Below are 16100 nucleotides of genomic sequence, written 5' to 3' on the forward strand. Positions count from 1 at the left end.
AGCCCAGAACAGTGGGCCTCAGAGCAGAGCTGAGCTGAAAAGGACCACACATATACCTGGTGCCCTTAGAGGTCAGAGGAAGGCGTTGGGTCCCTCAGAACTGGAGTTACAGGCAGTTGTGAGGTGTCATGTGACCGCCGAGAATTGAACCCATGTCCTCTGGAAGAGCAGCCAGTGCTCTTAACCACTGATCCTCCTCTCTAGCCTCCAATTTTAAAAAGCATTTATTTTTATTTTTATTTATATGTGTGTATGTGTGTGTAACTCTGTGTGTGTATTTACCACATAAATGCAAGTGCCTACAGAAGCCAAAAGAGGGCATTAAACCCCAGGGATCAGTGTTACAGGTAAATGTGAGTCACCAAACTTGTGTTCTCTGCAAGAACAGCAAGCTCTCTTAACCACTGAGTCATTTCCCCAAAATCCTGCTTTAATATTTTATTATTATTTTATTATTTGCGTGTATATGTGTGTGCAGGTGTCCATCAAGAGCAGAAGAGGGCATCAGATCCCCCTGGAGCTGGAGTTACAAGCAGATAAGAATCACCAGATGTGATCTGAACTCAGATCCTCTGGAAGAGCAGCAAGAGCTCTTAATCACTGAACCATCTCTTTAAGCCTCTTATAATTGTTTTCAATTACATTCTGTTTTGTTATCGGGGTGTGTGTGTACATGCACGTGTGCCACAGCACACGTGTAGAGGTCAGAGGACAACAGCAGGAGTCAGTTCTCTCCTTCCACCATGTGGTTGCCAGGATGGAGCTCAGGCTTAGTCGCCAGCCCCTTTTCCCCATGAGTCATCCTCTTATTCCTATGCCTGCCTTTTTGAAGACGGAAGAAGTGCAGTCCCACTCTACCCCTCACCCCCACCCCGCGACAGTCCCTGCACCAATGGGGGACCTCCTGGCAGGAACAAGAAGGGAAAAGCAAATGAAAAGAAGAAAACTGGCCGGGCGGTGGTGGCGCACGCCTTTAATCCCAGTACTCAGGAAGCAGAGGCAGGTGGATCTCTGTGAGTTCGAGACCAGCCTGGTCTACAGAGCTAGTTCCAGGACAGGCTCCAAAGCCACAGAGAAACCCTGTCTCGAAAAACCAAAAAAAAAAAAAAGAAGAAAACTGAACTTACTTTTCAATACTGTTGAAACAGGAGCACCAAGGAGAGGGAAGTCCAGGTGGAGGTGTTGGGTACCAGCGGAAATGAAGGTTCGAGAGGAAAAGGGTGTTAGCGATGCCTGGCCTTCTCCCATCCCACCAGAGCATCCTCAGAAGAGGCCCACCCCATAAGGGACATGGAAATATCCAGTCCAAATGGCACTGGTGAGGCTGTATACAGAGATGCTGGATCGGCTGTGAGCCAGTATCTTAAGACATATTCATCCTTACTGCTGGAATCCCCTGGCCCCAGTTCCTCTGGGGATTCATCCTCCAGATACCTGCAGGGCATCAGGAAAGGGCCTCTACTCTTCTCTCTTTCCCCGAGTGAGGGAGGAAAACTTGGTTCCTGGTATCTTGTTTTGTTTTGCTTTATTTTGTTTTCTACCTATAAACAAACAACTCCTGCGGTCCCATGCTCTGGGGAAATGGGGAGAGTGGAGAAGCTGCTCAATTCTGGGACCCCACCACAGCAGCCCCAGGAAGTGGGTGGAGCCTGAAGACCACCTGGAGTCTCCTCCACAAGTAGGGTAAATTCCTCTAAAAACAGCATTCTCACAGGGTGGGAGGTAGTGGCATAGGCAAGCCTGGTCTACAGAGTGAGTTCCAGGACAGCCAGGGCTTCACAGAGAAACTCTTGTCTTGAAAAACAATAACCAAAACGAAACAAAAAACCAAACCAAACCAACCAACAAACAAAAAACTCAACAACAAAACAAAGCAAAACAAAAACCCCACAAAAACCAAAACCATAAACAGTTTTCTCTTTCCATCCCCTCTCTTTTTTCTCCCCTCCCCTTTTTCTATTTTTTTCTTTGAGATGGAACCTTATGTAGCCCAGGCTAACCTCAGACTCAATATGTAGCTGCTGTAGCCTTGAGCTGCTAATCCCCAGTCTCCAGAGGGCTGGGATGAAGGCATGGACCACCATGAGGGCTGGGATGAAGGCATGGACCACCATGAGGGCTGGCATCAAGGCATGGACCACCATGAGGGCTGGGATGAAGGCATGGACCACCATGAGGGCTGGCATCTAAGGCATGGACCACCATGACAGCTGGCATCAAAGGCATGGACCACCATGACGGCTGGCATCAAAGGCATGGACCACCATGACGGCTGGCATCAAAGGCATGGACCACCATGACAGCTGGCATCAAAGGCATGGACCACCTTGCCTGGCTTCTTGCTTTTTTGTTCCCCCTCCTTCCAAGTGACCCACCAGAAGGGAGAAACTGTAGAAACTATTTCCTGTGCTAGGTGTGGTAGTGCACACCTGTAATCCCAGCACTCCAGAGGCTGAGACATGGTCAAGAGTTTGAGGTCATCTTTGGTTATATAGAGAGTACATATAGAGACACTTCCACCAAACACCAAAGGACATCAGTCATAAAAGGAAAAATAACTTACTTTTCACTGGACGGCGGGTTTGAAGCAGAACCAAAGGTCAACGTGGAAAAGAATGGGCAAGGGAATAGAATGAATATTAGTTCCTTCTGTCCCTGGTACTGTCCATTTTTTCCCTCATAAAATGTTTTTTAAAGTATTTAACAAGCGGTGGTGGTGCACGCCTTTAATCCCAGCACTCGGGAGGCAGAGGCAGGCGGATCTCTGTGAGTTAGAGGCCAGCCTGGTCTACAAGAGTTAGTTCCAGGACAGGAATCAAAAGCTACGGAGAAACCCTGTCTCGAAAAATCCAAATAATAATAATAATAATAAAGTATTTAACAATTGCTCTTGCATTCAGCAGAACAAACTTGAGAGGAGACCAGGTCTACAGGATCCCCGTGCAGACAAAGCCACCATTCTCCGGTGGTCTCAGCCTAACCTCATCTGTGGGCAGCATCAAGTCTAACTTGAGCCATTTTCCCATCAACGCCTGTGAGGGCTGACCATCCCTAACCCAAAATGCCCCAGTGACAAGCTTTTTGAGTGTCAAAGTGATGCTTGAATAGCTTCACTTTGGTTTGTTTTCATTTTTAAGGCTTATTTTGTTTTTTATTTATGCATATAAGTCTGTGTAAAATGATGCCATATGTCTGTGCTTGGAGGCCAGCTGGAGTTACAGGCAATCGTAAACTATCTTAGCAGGTGCTAGGACATGAACTTGAGTCTTCTGGGAGAGCAGAAAGTGATGATAACCACTGAGTCATCTCTCCAGCTTCCATTCGTTTTTTATTTTTGAGATAGGGTCTTCTGGGCGGCGGTGGTGGCGCACGCCTTTAATCCCAGCACTTGGGAGGCAGAGGCAGGCGGATCTCTGTGAGTTCAAGGCCAGCCTAGTATACAAGAGCTAGTTCCAGGACAGGCTCCAAAGCTACAGAGAAACCCTGTCCCTAAAAACAAACAAACAAACAAGCAAAAAAAGATAGGGTCTTCTCACTCCAAGACCAAGGCCATTTTTTGGTCTACCTACTAATTCTTGATGTAGGTTGAAATCAAGGCAATCTCAGTCTCCCAAGTGCTGAAATTACAAGTGTGAGCCGCCACATTCAGCTTTGGAGTTGGGTGCTGTCCAGCAGATTTGGGGGTTTGGGGTAAGAGGTGCTGGATGGATAAAGTCTATATCCATGTTCACGATTCTGAACATTGGACATTTGAAACATTTCTAGCCTTGGGCATTTCAGTTAAGGGAAATTCAAGTTGCATTAGACTAGAGAAATGGAGAATTTGGCTCAGCCAATCAAAAACATCTAATATACTTACATTGTACTATGAGGGACTTTGCAATGGAGTGGACCAAGTAAATCAATGGAATGACTGTGACCCGTCCATTATCATCCCTCCATCCGCTGTCCTCCAGCCCCGCTCTCCTGTCTGGACAGAGTTGCCCAAACCACTCCTGGTTTTTCTCTGCCTAACTTGTGAATTACTTGCTCTAGCAAACTTTTTTTGTTGTGGTGCTGAACATTCAGCTTAGGGTCTTGTATATGCTAGCAGAACAGCCTACCACTGAGTCACACCCCAGCCCCTCACTGGGGGATTCTAGGCAGGGGCTCTACCATTGAGCAATTCTCTCTTTTTACTTTTTATTTTGAGACAGAGTTGAATCATGGCTATCCTAGGCAGCTTAGTGAGAACTTGTTTAAAAATAGAAGAAATGCTTCTGGGGTGTAGCTCATCAGTACAGCACTTGTCTAGAATCCCCCAGTGAGGGCCTAAGGGTGTGGTTCAGCAGTAGAGCACATTTCCAGCACACATGAGGTTCTGAGTTCAATCCCTGGCAATATGGGGGTTGGGAGGGGGTGAGAAGTTGGCAGTCATAAACTTTCAAAGTACTTACATTCTTCCTCCGTCTTGTCTGTAAGGAGAAATGAATGCAGCCATGTTCAACAGGGGTGCAGAGAGATGGAGAGAGGGTGGAAGTGAAGGTGGGGGTGGGGGAGGGAGGGAGAGAGAGAGAGATTAATAGTTTTACCACCCATAAGCATCCCTGACCAGTCAAGACCAGAGAACTATCAGAAAGCAGGCCACTGCTTGATTTACAGGGAAAGACGGGGACTTGAATCTGCAGGCTCCCTTTCTCCTAATAGACATCCGTGGGCACCTACTGCATCCGGCATAAGAAGATTTGGGTGAGACATTATCTATCCAAATGAACAATATCCATGGCTTTCCAAGAACTTACAGAGGAAGGGGACCAAAAGCCTTGTGAAGTGGGACAGAGGTAACCTGAAGGGCTTGGCAGGAGCTTATAAAGGGGGTGACTGCTGACCTGGAATGGTTACCAGGGGAGGCGTCTTGGAGGAGGATATGATGTTTTGTCTGAAACCTGAAAAATGAGAGGGATTAACTAAATGGAAGAAAAGATGACCCTGCCTGGAAAGAACTCAGCTGTGAAAGGGCCGAGAGACAAGATTATGGATGGGTGGATAATGCCAAGACGTGAGCCATTGCTACATCCTAGACTCTGTTCTAAGAGGAAGGGGTGAAAGACTCTGGGCCATCTCGCCATTACTGCCCCTCCTTCCCTGGGAACCAGGAACCTGATAATCACCCAAGCGTTTCCCAGGTATTTTTCATCCCTCTGCAGTTTTTCTTCAATAGACCCAGTTCCTGGAACTGGGATAAAACTACCTGCAGATGACCTGAAGATGTTCCTCCTTGCTCAACCAACCCAGCAACCACCATGGCATTGACCAATTATAGTTAGCTGACCATTAAATGAGCTAGTCACTATAGTTGACAAATGACTCCTGGACTTCCCCATTGCTTCTGTGGTTTTTTCCTTTAAAAGTAGCAGCCTGTAACAGCCACTGGGGGTCCTTCTCCTCCCGAGGCTGAGGGGCCCTGTCTTGGCAGTAAATAGAATTCCTCTTGCTTTTGCAGCAGCTGTGGTGTGAGGGTGGTCTCTTGGGGCGACCCCTCCTTGGTAAGTGGGCTTCAGGGTCCAACGGGGGTGTCGTGAAACAAACAGGACTTGTGTTCAAATCTTGGTTCATCTACCTCCTAGCTGCACGACACTTTTCCTCCATTTCCTCAACATAAAAACACAGCCAGGAAAGCTTGGAAAGGTGGCTCAGCAGTTAAGAGCACTGGCTGAGCTGGTCAGTGAAGGCACATGCCTTTAATCCCAGCAGAGAAATCCAGTCTCAAAAAAACAAAACAAACAAAATAAAGTAAAATAAGCTAAATAAATAAAATAAATAAAAAAAAAAAGAACACCGATTTTGCCAAAGTTCTGATTCCTAGCACCCACAGAGAGGCTCACAACTTCATGTAACTGCTGGCTTCAGCATCTCTGACGCCCTCTTCTTGCCCCCGTGTGCACTGCATGCAAATGGCTCACAGACATACATGCAGACAAAATAATAAAAAGAAACAGTGAAGTCCAGGTTCAGTGGAGAGCAACTGAAGGAGACAGCTGACTCTGACCTCTGGCCTCCACAGGAACATGTGTGGATATACACACCCATGCACACACTAACATTCACACCTGCATACGCTGCACATATGTGCAATGGAATCATATTCAGGTGGTGCACCCATGTGATATCACCACTCAGAAGCAGACACAGGTGGACTGAAAGTTAAGACCAGTTTGGGCTGCACAGGAGATCTTGTCTCAGAAAAAGAAAATGGAATTGAAGTAGAACAAATAAGCTTCATACGAAAGATTCCAGAATGAGAAATGTCACTGTTAGAACTGAAGTTTCCCTGGATAACACATATGTGTGCGTGTACACACACACACACACACACACACACACTATATATATATATATATATATATATATATATATATATATATATATATATATAATACCATGGCATGGCATCTCCCCATCTTAGAAAAATGTGACAAAGATCTGAAAACCCTTTAGCTCATTTAAGGAGATTAATCATCCCATGGGCTGTGTGAAAGGAGTATGCGACCCGTGCATCTGCAGTCATCACCTTCCGCTTCGTGACTGTGCATGTGAAACGTGAGCAGCTGCCTCAGTTCCCCAACACCATGATTTCCCTACATGCTACCCTCTCAAACTGTAAACTGGATAAACCCTCCCTTCCCTGAGCTTGGGGTATTCTGTCACTGCCATGAGAAAAGTTAAGGATACAGCCTGGGACTCACTGTGTAACCCAGACTGTCCTTGAACTTAAGACCCTCTTGCTTCTGCTCCTCGGTGCTGGAATTACAGATGTGAAACACTCCAGTTAGCTGTATTTTCCTTCCCTTTTAATTAATGGGGGCATGTGTGCATCGTGGCACACATGTGAAGCTCAGAGGGCACCTCAAAGGCATCAGCTCTCTCCTTCCACCATGTAGGCCCTGAGGATTGAACTCGGGTCATCATGCTAAACAGTAAGCAACTTTGCCCAGTGAGCCATTTTGCTGACGGTTGCTGAATTTTTATCACTTGCTACTTTGTCCCCAATTCCCCAATGATTCTGTTCTTACCCACTCTCAACTCCAAGCTGATTGTATAGATGTTAATGGAATACTATCCTATTATATCATAATGGTTTATACCAGTGGTTCTCAACCTGTGGGTCATGACCCATTTGGGGAGGGTCACATTTCAGATATCCTGCATAGCAGATACTGACATTAAAATTCATAACCGCAAACTGGGCAGTGGTGGTGCATGCCTTAAATCCCAGCACTTGGGAGGCAGAGACAGGTGGATCTCTGTAAGTTCAAGGCCAGCCTGGTCTACAAGAGCTAGTTCCAGGACAGGCTCCAAAGCTACACAAAAACCTTTTCTCAAAAAAAAAAAAAAAAAAAAAGATTCATAACAGCAGCAGTAAAGTTACAGCCGCACCAGCAATCCCAATACTAGGGAGATGCCATACAGAAGGATCCAAGAATGTAAAGATTTCAGCCACAATAAAACCGATACTTCCGGGTTCTAGGGCCATGCATGTGCAGACAAGCTCTCAGGCAGAAGTGCCTAATGGCCCTTGGGGATGTTAAAGGGCACCGCATGACCCATGTGCCGTGTGGATTACATCATGCACATATGACTCAGCTAAGCCCTTGCATGCATGCGTGGTTACATCATCCACATATGACTCAGATAAGCCCTTGTGTGCATGCATGAACCCCATCATCTGCGTGTGACATAGCCATGTTCAACCCCCTGTGCACATGCGCTAGGCAGCTTTTAAAAGCTGGAAGCACCATCTCCCCCTCCCCCCCCCCCGGCTCTCTCTCTGCACACTGACTTCCCCAGGCCTGTACATGCCCCCTCTAATAAACTCCTAAGCAGGTTTGTTGCGTGTTCCATGTTTCCTTCTCACTCATGCCAGGTAATTTCACAGGCACTTGCTGGTCTGAGTCAACCTAAAAACAGTGAGCCCCAGGTTTAATAAGAGACTGTCTCATGAAAGTATTCGTGTAAATAAGACTGGAAGACACAGAATAGGAGACCCAGTGTCCTCTCCTGGCCTTTGCATGCTTGCACAGGCGTGTACACCACCCCCCACATACCAAATATTTTGGGACAGCAAGATGGGTCAGCATGCAAGGGTGCTTGCTAGCAAGCCTGAAGATCTAAATTCTAATCCTGGGACCCACACAGTGGAAAGAAGGGGCCAACTCCCCTCCAGGTGTCTTCTGACCCCACATGCATGCCTCTACACATGTTCTCCTTCAATATCTATATTTTTTTAGTTTAAATTTAGAGTCAAAAGACAAAGCATGAAACTGGGTAAGATATGAGGCATTCTGTAGCCTCGCAAGGTCTGTGTCACCCACTGACAAGAAAGAGCAAAGACTGTGGGCTGAGGACATAGACAGATCCACACTTACCATCCGGGGACAGTCTGCTCATCAGCTCTGAGGAAGGAGACAAAAAACAAACAAATGATGTCAACACACACAGCAATTGCAACAGAAAGAAAATCCACAATGGCCGGGCGGTGGTGGCGCACGCCTTTAATCCCAGCACTCGGGAGGCAGAGACAGGCGGATCTCTGTGAGTTCGAGACCAGCCTGGTCTACAAGAGCTAGTTCCAGGACAGGCTCCAAAACCACAGAGAAACCCTGTCTCGAAAAACCAAAAAAAAAAAAAAAAAAAAAAAAAAAAAAAAAAAAAAAGAAAATCCACAATGAATGGATTTTCCCAGTCCTAGGGACTCAGCCAACCCTCTTGGGGAAGTATGGCTGTGGTGCCAAGGCCACTTAGGAAGGCAGGAGATGGAGCATTATAAACCCCAGTCTGTTTTTAAAATGGCTTTTTTCCCCAACAATAGGCTGTAGGTTTCCATTTCTTTGTGGCTTTTTCTCCCAGCAGTTTTTGTCTCTCTGAGTTGTAGCCCATCTTCCCTCGTGTGAGGTGGATCTCTTTGGACCTATTACACCCCTAGAGCAAAGGAGATCGGGACACCCACTCTGACCCCAGCCAGTCAACCATTCGGGCATCTCTGTATTGCTGGAATTGACAGAAACTCAGTCCCTGCTACAGAAGAGACACATAGACAACTTCAGACCAAAAGAAAGCAGGTTAAAGGAAAAAAGCAGGTGAGACACCCTAACCCCCCCAAATAAAAACCCCAAACCCCAGCTCTCCTGCCTGTCTCAGAGTCCCTCCTCTACCTGATAAATCTACATCTGTCATTTAGTATTCACTGTGTGCCAAACTATTCTCCTGTCTTTTTCTGAGACAGGGTCTCTCTGTGCAGCCCTGGCTGTTCTGTAGACAGAGCTTGCTCTGTAGACCAGGCTAGCCTCAAATTCACAGAGTTGTCACTCTTTAACTAAAGGAGAAAAGGAAAACCCATTGATCAGCTAGCATCAAAACAAGTTAGAGCAGTGGTTCTCAACCTGGGGGTCAAATGTCCCTTTCACGGGGGTTGCCTAAGGCTGTCCACATAGCAGGTATTTACATTACAGTTCGTAACAGTAGCAAAATTACAGCCATGAAGTAGCAATGAAAATAATTTTATGATTGGGGTCACCACAACATGAGGAATTGTATTAAAGGGTCGCAACATTAAGAAGGTTGAGGACCACTGATTTAGAATTTCCTTAAGAGTCTCAATTCCTTGTCCCAGCTCAGTCATAGAAGGCGGAGGTCAAAAGACAACCTTCAGTGCAGTTCACAATTTTAATTCTTGGGTCTATGTAGCCCATAGTTCTGGAACTCTCTATGTAGACCAGGCTGGCCTCGAGCTCACAGAGTCCCTGCCTCTCCCTCCTGAGTGCTGGGGTTAAAGGTATTCACCACTACAACTGTCTCACAGCCCACAAATTCTTGCTCAAAGTCTTCCATTGAATTTCCCAGTCCATGACATTGTCAACGGGATTCACACACTTACCCAGGATTCCTGATGGCAGCAGGACCGGGAGGGGTGACGTGGTGGCCAAGATTATAGATGAAGCGCAGAACATTGGGTTGGATGGGTCAGAGAGACAAAGCCATAATTAGAAAGGGAAAACAAGGTCAGTCGCTGGGGGCTGGAAATATGCTGGAAAGTGGAATCTACAATGGGTCCTGATGAGATGAAGGCTCGGGGTCCCTGCGATTCCCAAGAGTCCCTTTGCAGCAGATTCGGGTTGGACTTAGTGAGCTGAGGGTAGCAGCGCAGCAGCCTGCCTGCTCCCATGCTGGAAGGAGCTCTGTGATGGCTGTAGAGCAAGGTGCTAGGCTCACACCCGCTGGCTTTTTGATGGACTCTGGGAATCCGAGCTCATATCTTAATGCTTTCAGTAAGCACACTGACCACTGAGCCATCTTCCCAACCCATGTGACTTTTTCTAGCCAAATTAGATCTAGGGTAGATCTAAAGTTTACTCTCTGGTCAAATGGCTTCTGTTTCTGTCCCATTCTGAAGCTTGTATTAGCAAGGAAGGCCTGTTTAGAGACAAACTCCTTCAAACTCTCCTTTCACCTTTTTCAATGAAAATTTTGTGATTAATCAAATATGGTGGTGCAGGCCTTTAAAATCCGCACTTGGGAGACAGAGACAGGTAGATTTCTGAGTGTTCGAGACCAGCCTGGTCTACAGTGTGAGCCCCAGGCCAGCCAGAGTTGCACAGTGAAACCCTGTCTTTAAAACAACAAAACAAAACAAAAACAAAGAAAATTTCATGATGAAAGATAACAGCTGGGCGGTGGTGGCGCACGCCTTTAATCCCAGCACTCGGGAGGCGGAGGCAGGCGGATTTCTGTGAGTTCGAGGCCAGCCTGGTCTACAAAGGGAGTTCCAGGACAGGCTCCAAAGCTACAGAGAAACCCTGTCTCGAAAAACCAAAAAAAAAAAAAAAAAGGAAAGAAAGAAAGATAACATACCAGAAAGATCCCAGCCCACTGGTGCAAACAGAGCATGCTCAGAAATGTTCCTGTCAATCATTTTTTTAAATTTTTTTAATATTTTTTTATTTATTACGTATACAATATTCTATCTGTGTGTATGCCTGCAGGCCAGAAGAGGGCACCAGACCTCATTACAGATGGTTGTGAGCCACCATGTGGTTGCTGGGAATTGAACTCAGGACTTTTGGAAGAGCAGGCAATGCTCTTAACCGCTGAGCCATCTCTCCAGTCCATCCTGTCAATCATCTTAAGACACAAGCCGAGCATGCTCAGAAACACTCCTCTCCACTATGTATGTGATTCAAACTGAACATGCTCAGATGTGTCCCTGGCCAACATCTTTAACTTTTCTAACATGCCTGTGAGCTAAACATGCCTCACAATGTGTCTTCCATGGTCACTTCTTTAGATAGACCCTTCAACTAAGCATACTGGGAATGCATCTTCCCTCCAGTGCTTTCTTTTTTGACTGTGTGTGAACTGTGTTGGAGGAGGGCTCTGCTCTGCAAATCACTACTATCTGTCCCTGCCTGCCACGGGGGATGGTTGTTTCTTTACTCTTTTCTTTCTTGGCTGGGTTTGCCTTGATCTTGTGCTCACCAAGATACAAGCCAGGTACATTTGGACCAAGGAAAAAACATTGCTTTTTTTTTTTTTTTTTTTTTTTTTTTTTGGAGGGAAAAGAGTGGTGCTTGAGTTCTGTCAAAGGAGGTATTCTAGGTTCTCAGATTCCCTTTAGTCCCTAGATGAGAAGCTGGGCTGTGGACACAGGAGGGGAAATACTGGTTGAAAGCCAGCTCATGCTGTTTTTGTGGGGGCAAAGGCAACTAGAGCAGATGGAGAAGGAAACAGATTGAGACTCTTACCTTTCAGCACTGTAGGCACGGGAGCATCAGGGAGAAGAGGATGAGTCAGGACCGATGCAAACATTTGTCCAATCAAAGTTGAGAAGGAATGTGGAATTAGTTAAGTCATCCTTTATGCATCGTCCCTCAGTGCACTCCAGAGATCCCCCCAAAAGGGTCAGGAACCAGAATGAGGAACTTTAATGCAACCTACGGTTCCTGCTTCTCTTTGAAGACACGTTTACTGCAGAAGTGAGGACTCTGGGGTACCAGTTATGTATGTTATCTAAATCCTCCCTGTTTCACGTGACTTCCAGGAGATTAGCAGAATATGGTCTCCAAAACAGCTGTTACCTCCTGTTCTTGGCTGGACGCTGAGATGGTTACTTCTCAGAAAAGAAGGCCTGTCTGCCTGACCGTACACATAGAATGAGCTCCTAACTGTTGTAATAAGGAGCGGCGGGCTAAGTTCCTGGCACCCGGCAGCCCGTATGGCTTTACCCGAAATAATTACATGGAAACTGTATTCTTTTGAACACTGCCTGGCCCATTAGTTCCAGCCTCTTATTGGCTAGCTCTTACATATTGATCTAACCCATTTCTAATATTCTGTGTAGCACCACGAGCTGGCTTACCAGGAAAGATCTTAACCTGCGTCTGTCTGGAATGGGAGAATCATGGCGACTCACTGACTTGGCTTCTTTCTCCCAACATTCTGTTCTGTTTACTCCGCCTATCTTAATTCTACCCTATCAGAGGTCAAGCAGTTTCTTTATTAATTAACCAATGAAAGCAACAGATAGAAAGATGACCCTCCTCCATCACCTAACCAAGTCACTTCACTGACACTACAGATGTTAATATCAAAGTCATGGAAATCAAGAACTCTTTCTTCCTCTCTTGCAAGCATCATTCTTACAAGATCTAAGAGAATGGCTGGCCTTGAAGATGAACCCTTTCCCACACCATGACCTTCAGATCTAGGTTGAATGGCCACACTCTGAGTCTGCTCCCACAGAAGGTGATGGCCAGATGTTTGCCTCTCTCTTCCATCTCCCTGAGCTGACTCCCCACCCCAACCCTTGCTTATATAGAGAGATTGGGACTTACATTTGACTGGAAGAAGAACCAGGACCCAGGGAGTCAGCATGAAAAACAGAGGCAAAAAAAAAAAAAAGGATAGGGTTAATACTTCTCCAAGCTACCTCAGTCTCCCCATGAACTTCTTTGTTTCTTCTTGGAATAATTACATGTCCATTGTTATGCAGGTACAGATAATTTTAGAAAGGTCATAATGGTGGTAACACTGATTGCGAAAATCATCCATAACCCTCCTGTAGTAAGAATGACCTCTATAGGTTTATAGATTTGAATGATTGGTCATCAGGGAGAGGCACTATTATAAGGTACGGTTTTGCTGAAGTGGGCGTGGTCTTGTTGGAGGAAATGTGTCACTAGGGGTGGGCTTTGAGATTTCAAATGCTCAAACCAGGCCCAAAGTCTAATTCTTCCTGCTGCCTGCTGATCCAGATGTAGAACTCTCAGCTCCTTCTCCAGCACCATGTCTGTAAGCCAGCCCAAACTAAATGTTTCCCTTTATAAAACCTGCTGTGTTGGCCTGGAGATATGGCTCAGTAGTTAAGAGCACTCACTGCTCTTCCAGAGAACCCAGGGTTCAATTCCCAGCATCCACAAGGCAGCCCACAACTGTCTATAACTACAGTTCCAGGTGATTTGACACCCTCACACAGACATACATGCAGATTAAATACCAGTGCATATAAAATAAAAATAAATAATTATTTTAAAAATAGAGTTGCTATGGTCATGGCATCTCCTCACAGCAATAGAACACTGACTAAGACACCTCCTTTAGTCTTGTGTTTTTCTAACTAGCTTTACATATATATTTGCATATATAACTATTCTTGTATATGTTTTCCTAGAGACAGATATCTATACAGATGGAGCACTACAGCCATGCAGTTGGCCCGCACTGTGAGCAGGCTCTGCTCTATTTATTAAACTAGCCACAAACAAATTTTTTTGCACTTTCATAATTCTGTTTGATCATTGATAGTTAGATACAAGAGATATTTTTGAAATATTTTTATGTGAGCCAACCATAGAGGTTCATGTCCGAAATCTCAGCCATTGGGAGGCTGAGGCAGGAGGATTACCACAATTTTGAGGCCAGCCTAGACAAGGAGTTAGGCGGTGGTGGCACACGCCTTTAATCCCAGTCCTTGGGAGGCAGAGGCAGGTGGATCTCTATGAGTTCGAGGCCAGCCTGGTCTACAAAGCAAGTTCCAGGACAGCCAGAGCTACACAGAGAAACCCTGTCTTGAAAAACCAGAAGAAAAAAAGACTAAAGACAAGGGCTCATACTCTCTGGGGATCCATAGTCTCAGAGACCTTTCCTTATTCCTTATGTCATGGAGAAATTATTCTCCAAGGACCAGCAAGAACCACTGAGTCACCCCTGGGGACTTTCCAAAGGTGTGACAGTTGACTGAATTACGGGACACTTGGGTAGCTGGGAAATCACAATTTTATCTCATCGTGGCATCTGTGGTTCTCAGTGTCAGTCTCACCAAGTCCTTCCTCCTCCTCCGCAGAGGCCTAAGTGACTTGGCATTGGCTTTGATGTGTGGCCCCAGGGTGTCTGTAGGTGTGTTTTGGATGATGCGTGGCCCCGGGGTGTCTGTAGGTGTGTTTTGGAGGAGACGGTACTCAGTGGATGTGTGTGCTGTTCAGTAGGCTGGTGGAACTGTAATCTCCTTCATCTCCTACCCTTGGATATGAAAACCCCAGGTTCTGCACTTTTGGAACTCCAGGGCTTACGTCAGTGGCTCCCTGGGCCCATGGACCTTTGCCTTAAGACTGAGAATTATATCACTGGCATCTTTGTTTCTGCAGCTTCGGTTTTGGACTGAGCCACACTACCAACCTCCCTGGTTCTTTAGCTTGAGATGTTCTGTCTTTTTGTTGTTATTGTTTTTAAAGACAGGGTTTCACTGTAGCTTTGGAACTTGTCCTGGAACTCACTTTGTAGACCAAGATGGCCTCTAACTCACAGAGATTCACCTGCCTCTGACTCCAGAGTGCTGGGATTAAAGGCATGTGCCACCACATCCAACTGCTTGGGATGTTCTGTTGTGCACCTTCTCAGTCTCCATCGTCAAGTGAGCTAATGTCGCCAAATAAGTCTTCACACCTGCATATTCATTCCATTCCATTCTATATCGTATCATAGGTTATGCTAGTCTGTTCTGTTCTGTTTCTATTTCTATCTTATCTTATTTTTATTTTCTATTTCCTACTCTATATTATATTATCCTATTATATTCTATTTCTTTCTTTTCTTTGAGTTTGATGCCTGGAACCCATGTAAAGTTTGGAGCTCACTATGTGGACTAGGCTGGCCTTGAACTCACAGAGATCCACTTGTCCCCATCTCCTGAGTGCTGGGATTAAATGGCTACTTGGTACTAACTTACTTCTGTTATATTTTTATTCTAATCTACTTCCATTTCGTTATGTTCTGTTTATTCTCTCTGGTCTGTTCTTTCTGGTTCTCTGGAGAATCCTGAATTTGCACAACACTCCGACTCCTTCCCTGGTTGAGATTGCATTTTAACTAGCCGGTCAAATCAACACACCATGACAGACTAGATGCAGGTACAGAAGTGAGAGAGTCCAGCTATTTTCTATTAAACAGGGTCTCGTGTAGCACAGGCTAGCCTTCTACTCACTGTGTAGCGAAGGATGACCTTGGACCCCCGATTCTCCTGCCTCCAGGAGAATTACAGGCATATCTCATCATGCCTAGCAGCTGCTTACTTTTAATAGTTATTTTATTTAATAGTTATTTTATGACCCTCAAGCCAAGACTTATGGCAGACTGAAGCCACACTCCACTCTTCCCCAGGATTCTCAGAGGGTTTTCCAGATCCAACAGCATCTGAGGGAAGCCACCTATGAGAACATAGACACGGAGTGGCTATAGTTCTTACTTTTTTCTTCCATTGCGACTGGAGGCAAAAGCATCATTCATGTGGATCCCGACGGGGCCAGGCAGCAGGTGCAGGGAGAGAATTAGACATGAGACTCAGATCACGACAATGATCAAGACCACCCACAGCTCTCGCAGTTTTGGAGCTAATATACACAGTTTCTATCAAAGTCCCTCCAGTCCACTCATCTACCCACCCATCTCCTAAATCTGCCTATTACTCACCTACCTATCTACCTCATATCTATTCTCCATCTATCAATTCCCCACCCACTCCTCTACCCATCCACCTACCCATCATCCATCCACCTGTTCTTCCAGCCACCTTT

At 45.8% G+C, this 16100-nt stretch overlaps 1 protein-coding gene across 1 annotated transcript in view; it reads right to left on the reverse strand.

Annotated features, from left to right (window-relative positions):
* The window catches only part of Eddm13 (epididymal protein 13), a 31525-nt gene that overhangs the window by 12081 nt on the left and 3344 nt on the right, over positions 1-16100 (reverse strand). The window contains exons 2-6 of the mRNA XM_057761883.1: positions 15761-15790; positions 8733-8744; positions 8406-8432; positions 4869-4925; positions 4422-4454 (exon numbers count right to left, since the gene is read on the reverse strand). Coding sequence (XP_057617866.1) covers positions 4422-4454; positions 4869-4925; positions 8406-8432; positions 8733-8744; positions 15761-15790 — 159 coding nt within the window. The remainder of the gene's footprint in view (positions 1-4421; positions 4455-4868; positions 4926-8405; positions 8433-8732; positions 8745-15760; positions 15791-16100) is intronic.

The sequence above is a fragment of the Chionomys nivalis genome, chromosome 2, assembly GCF_950005125.1.
Source record: "Chionomys nivalis chromosome 2, mChiNiv1.1, whole genome shotgun sequence".
Lineage (NCBI taxonomy): Eukaryota > Metazoa > Chordata > Mammalia > Rodentia > Cricetidae > Chionomys > Chionomys nivalis.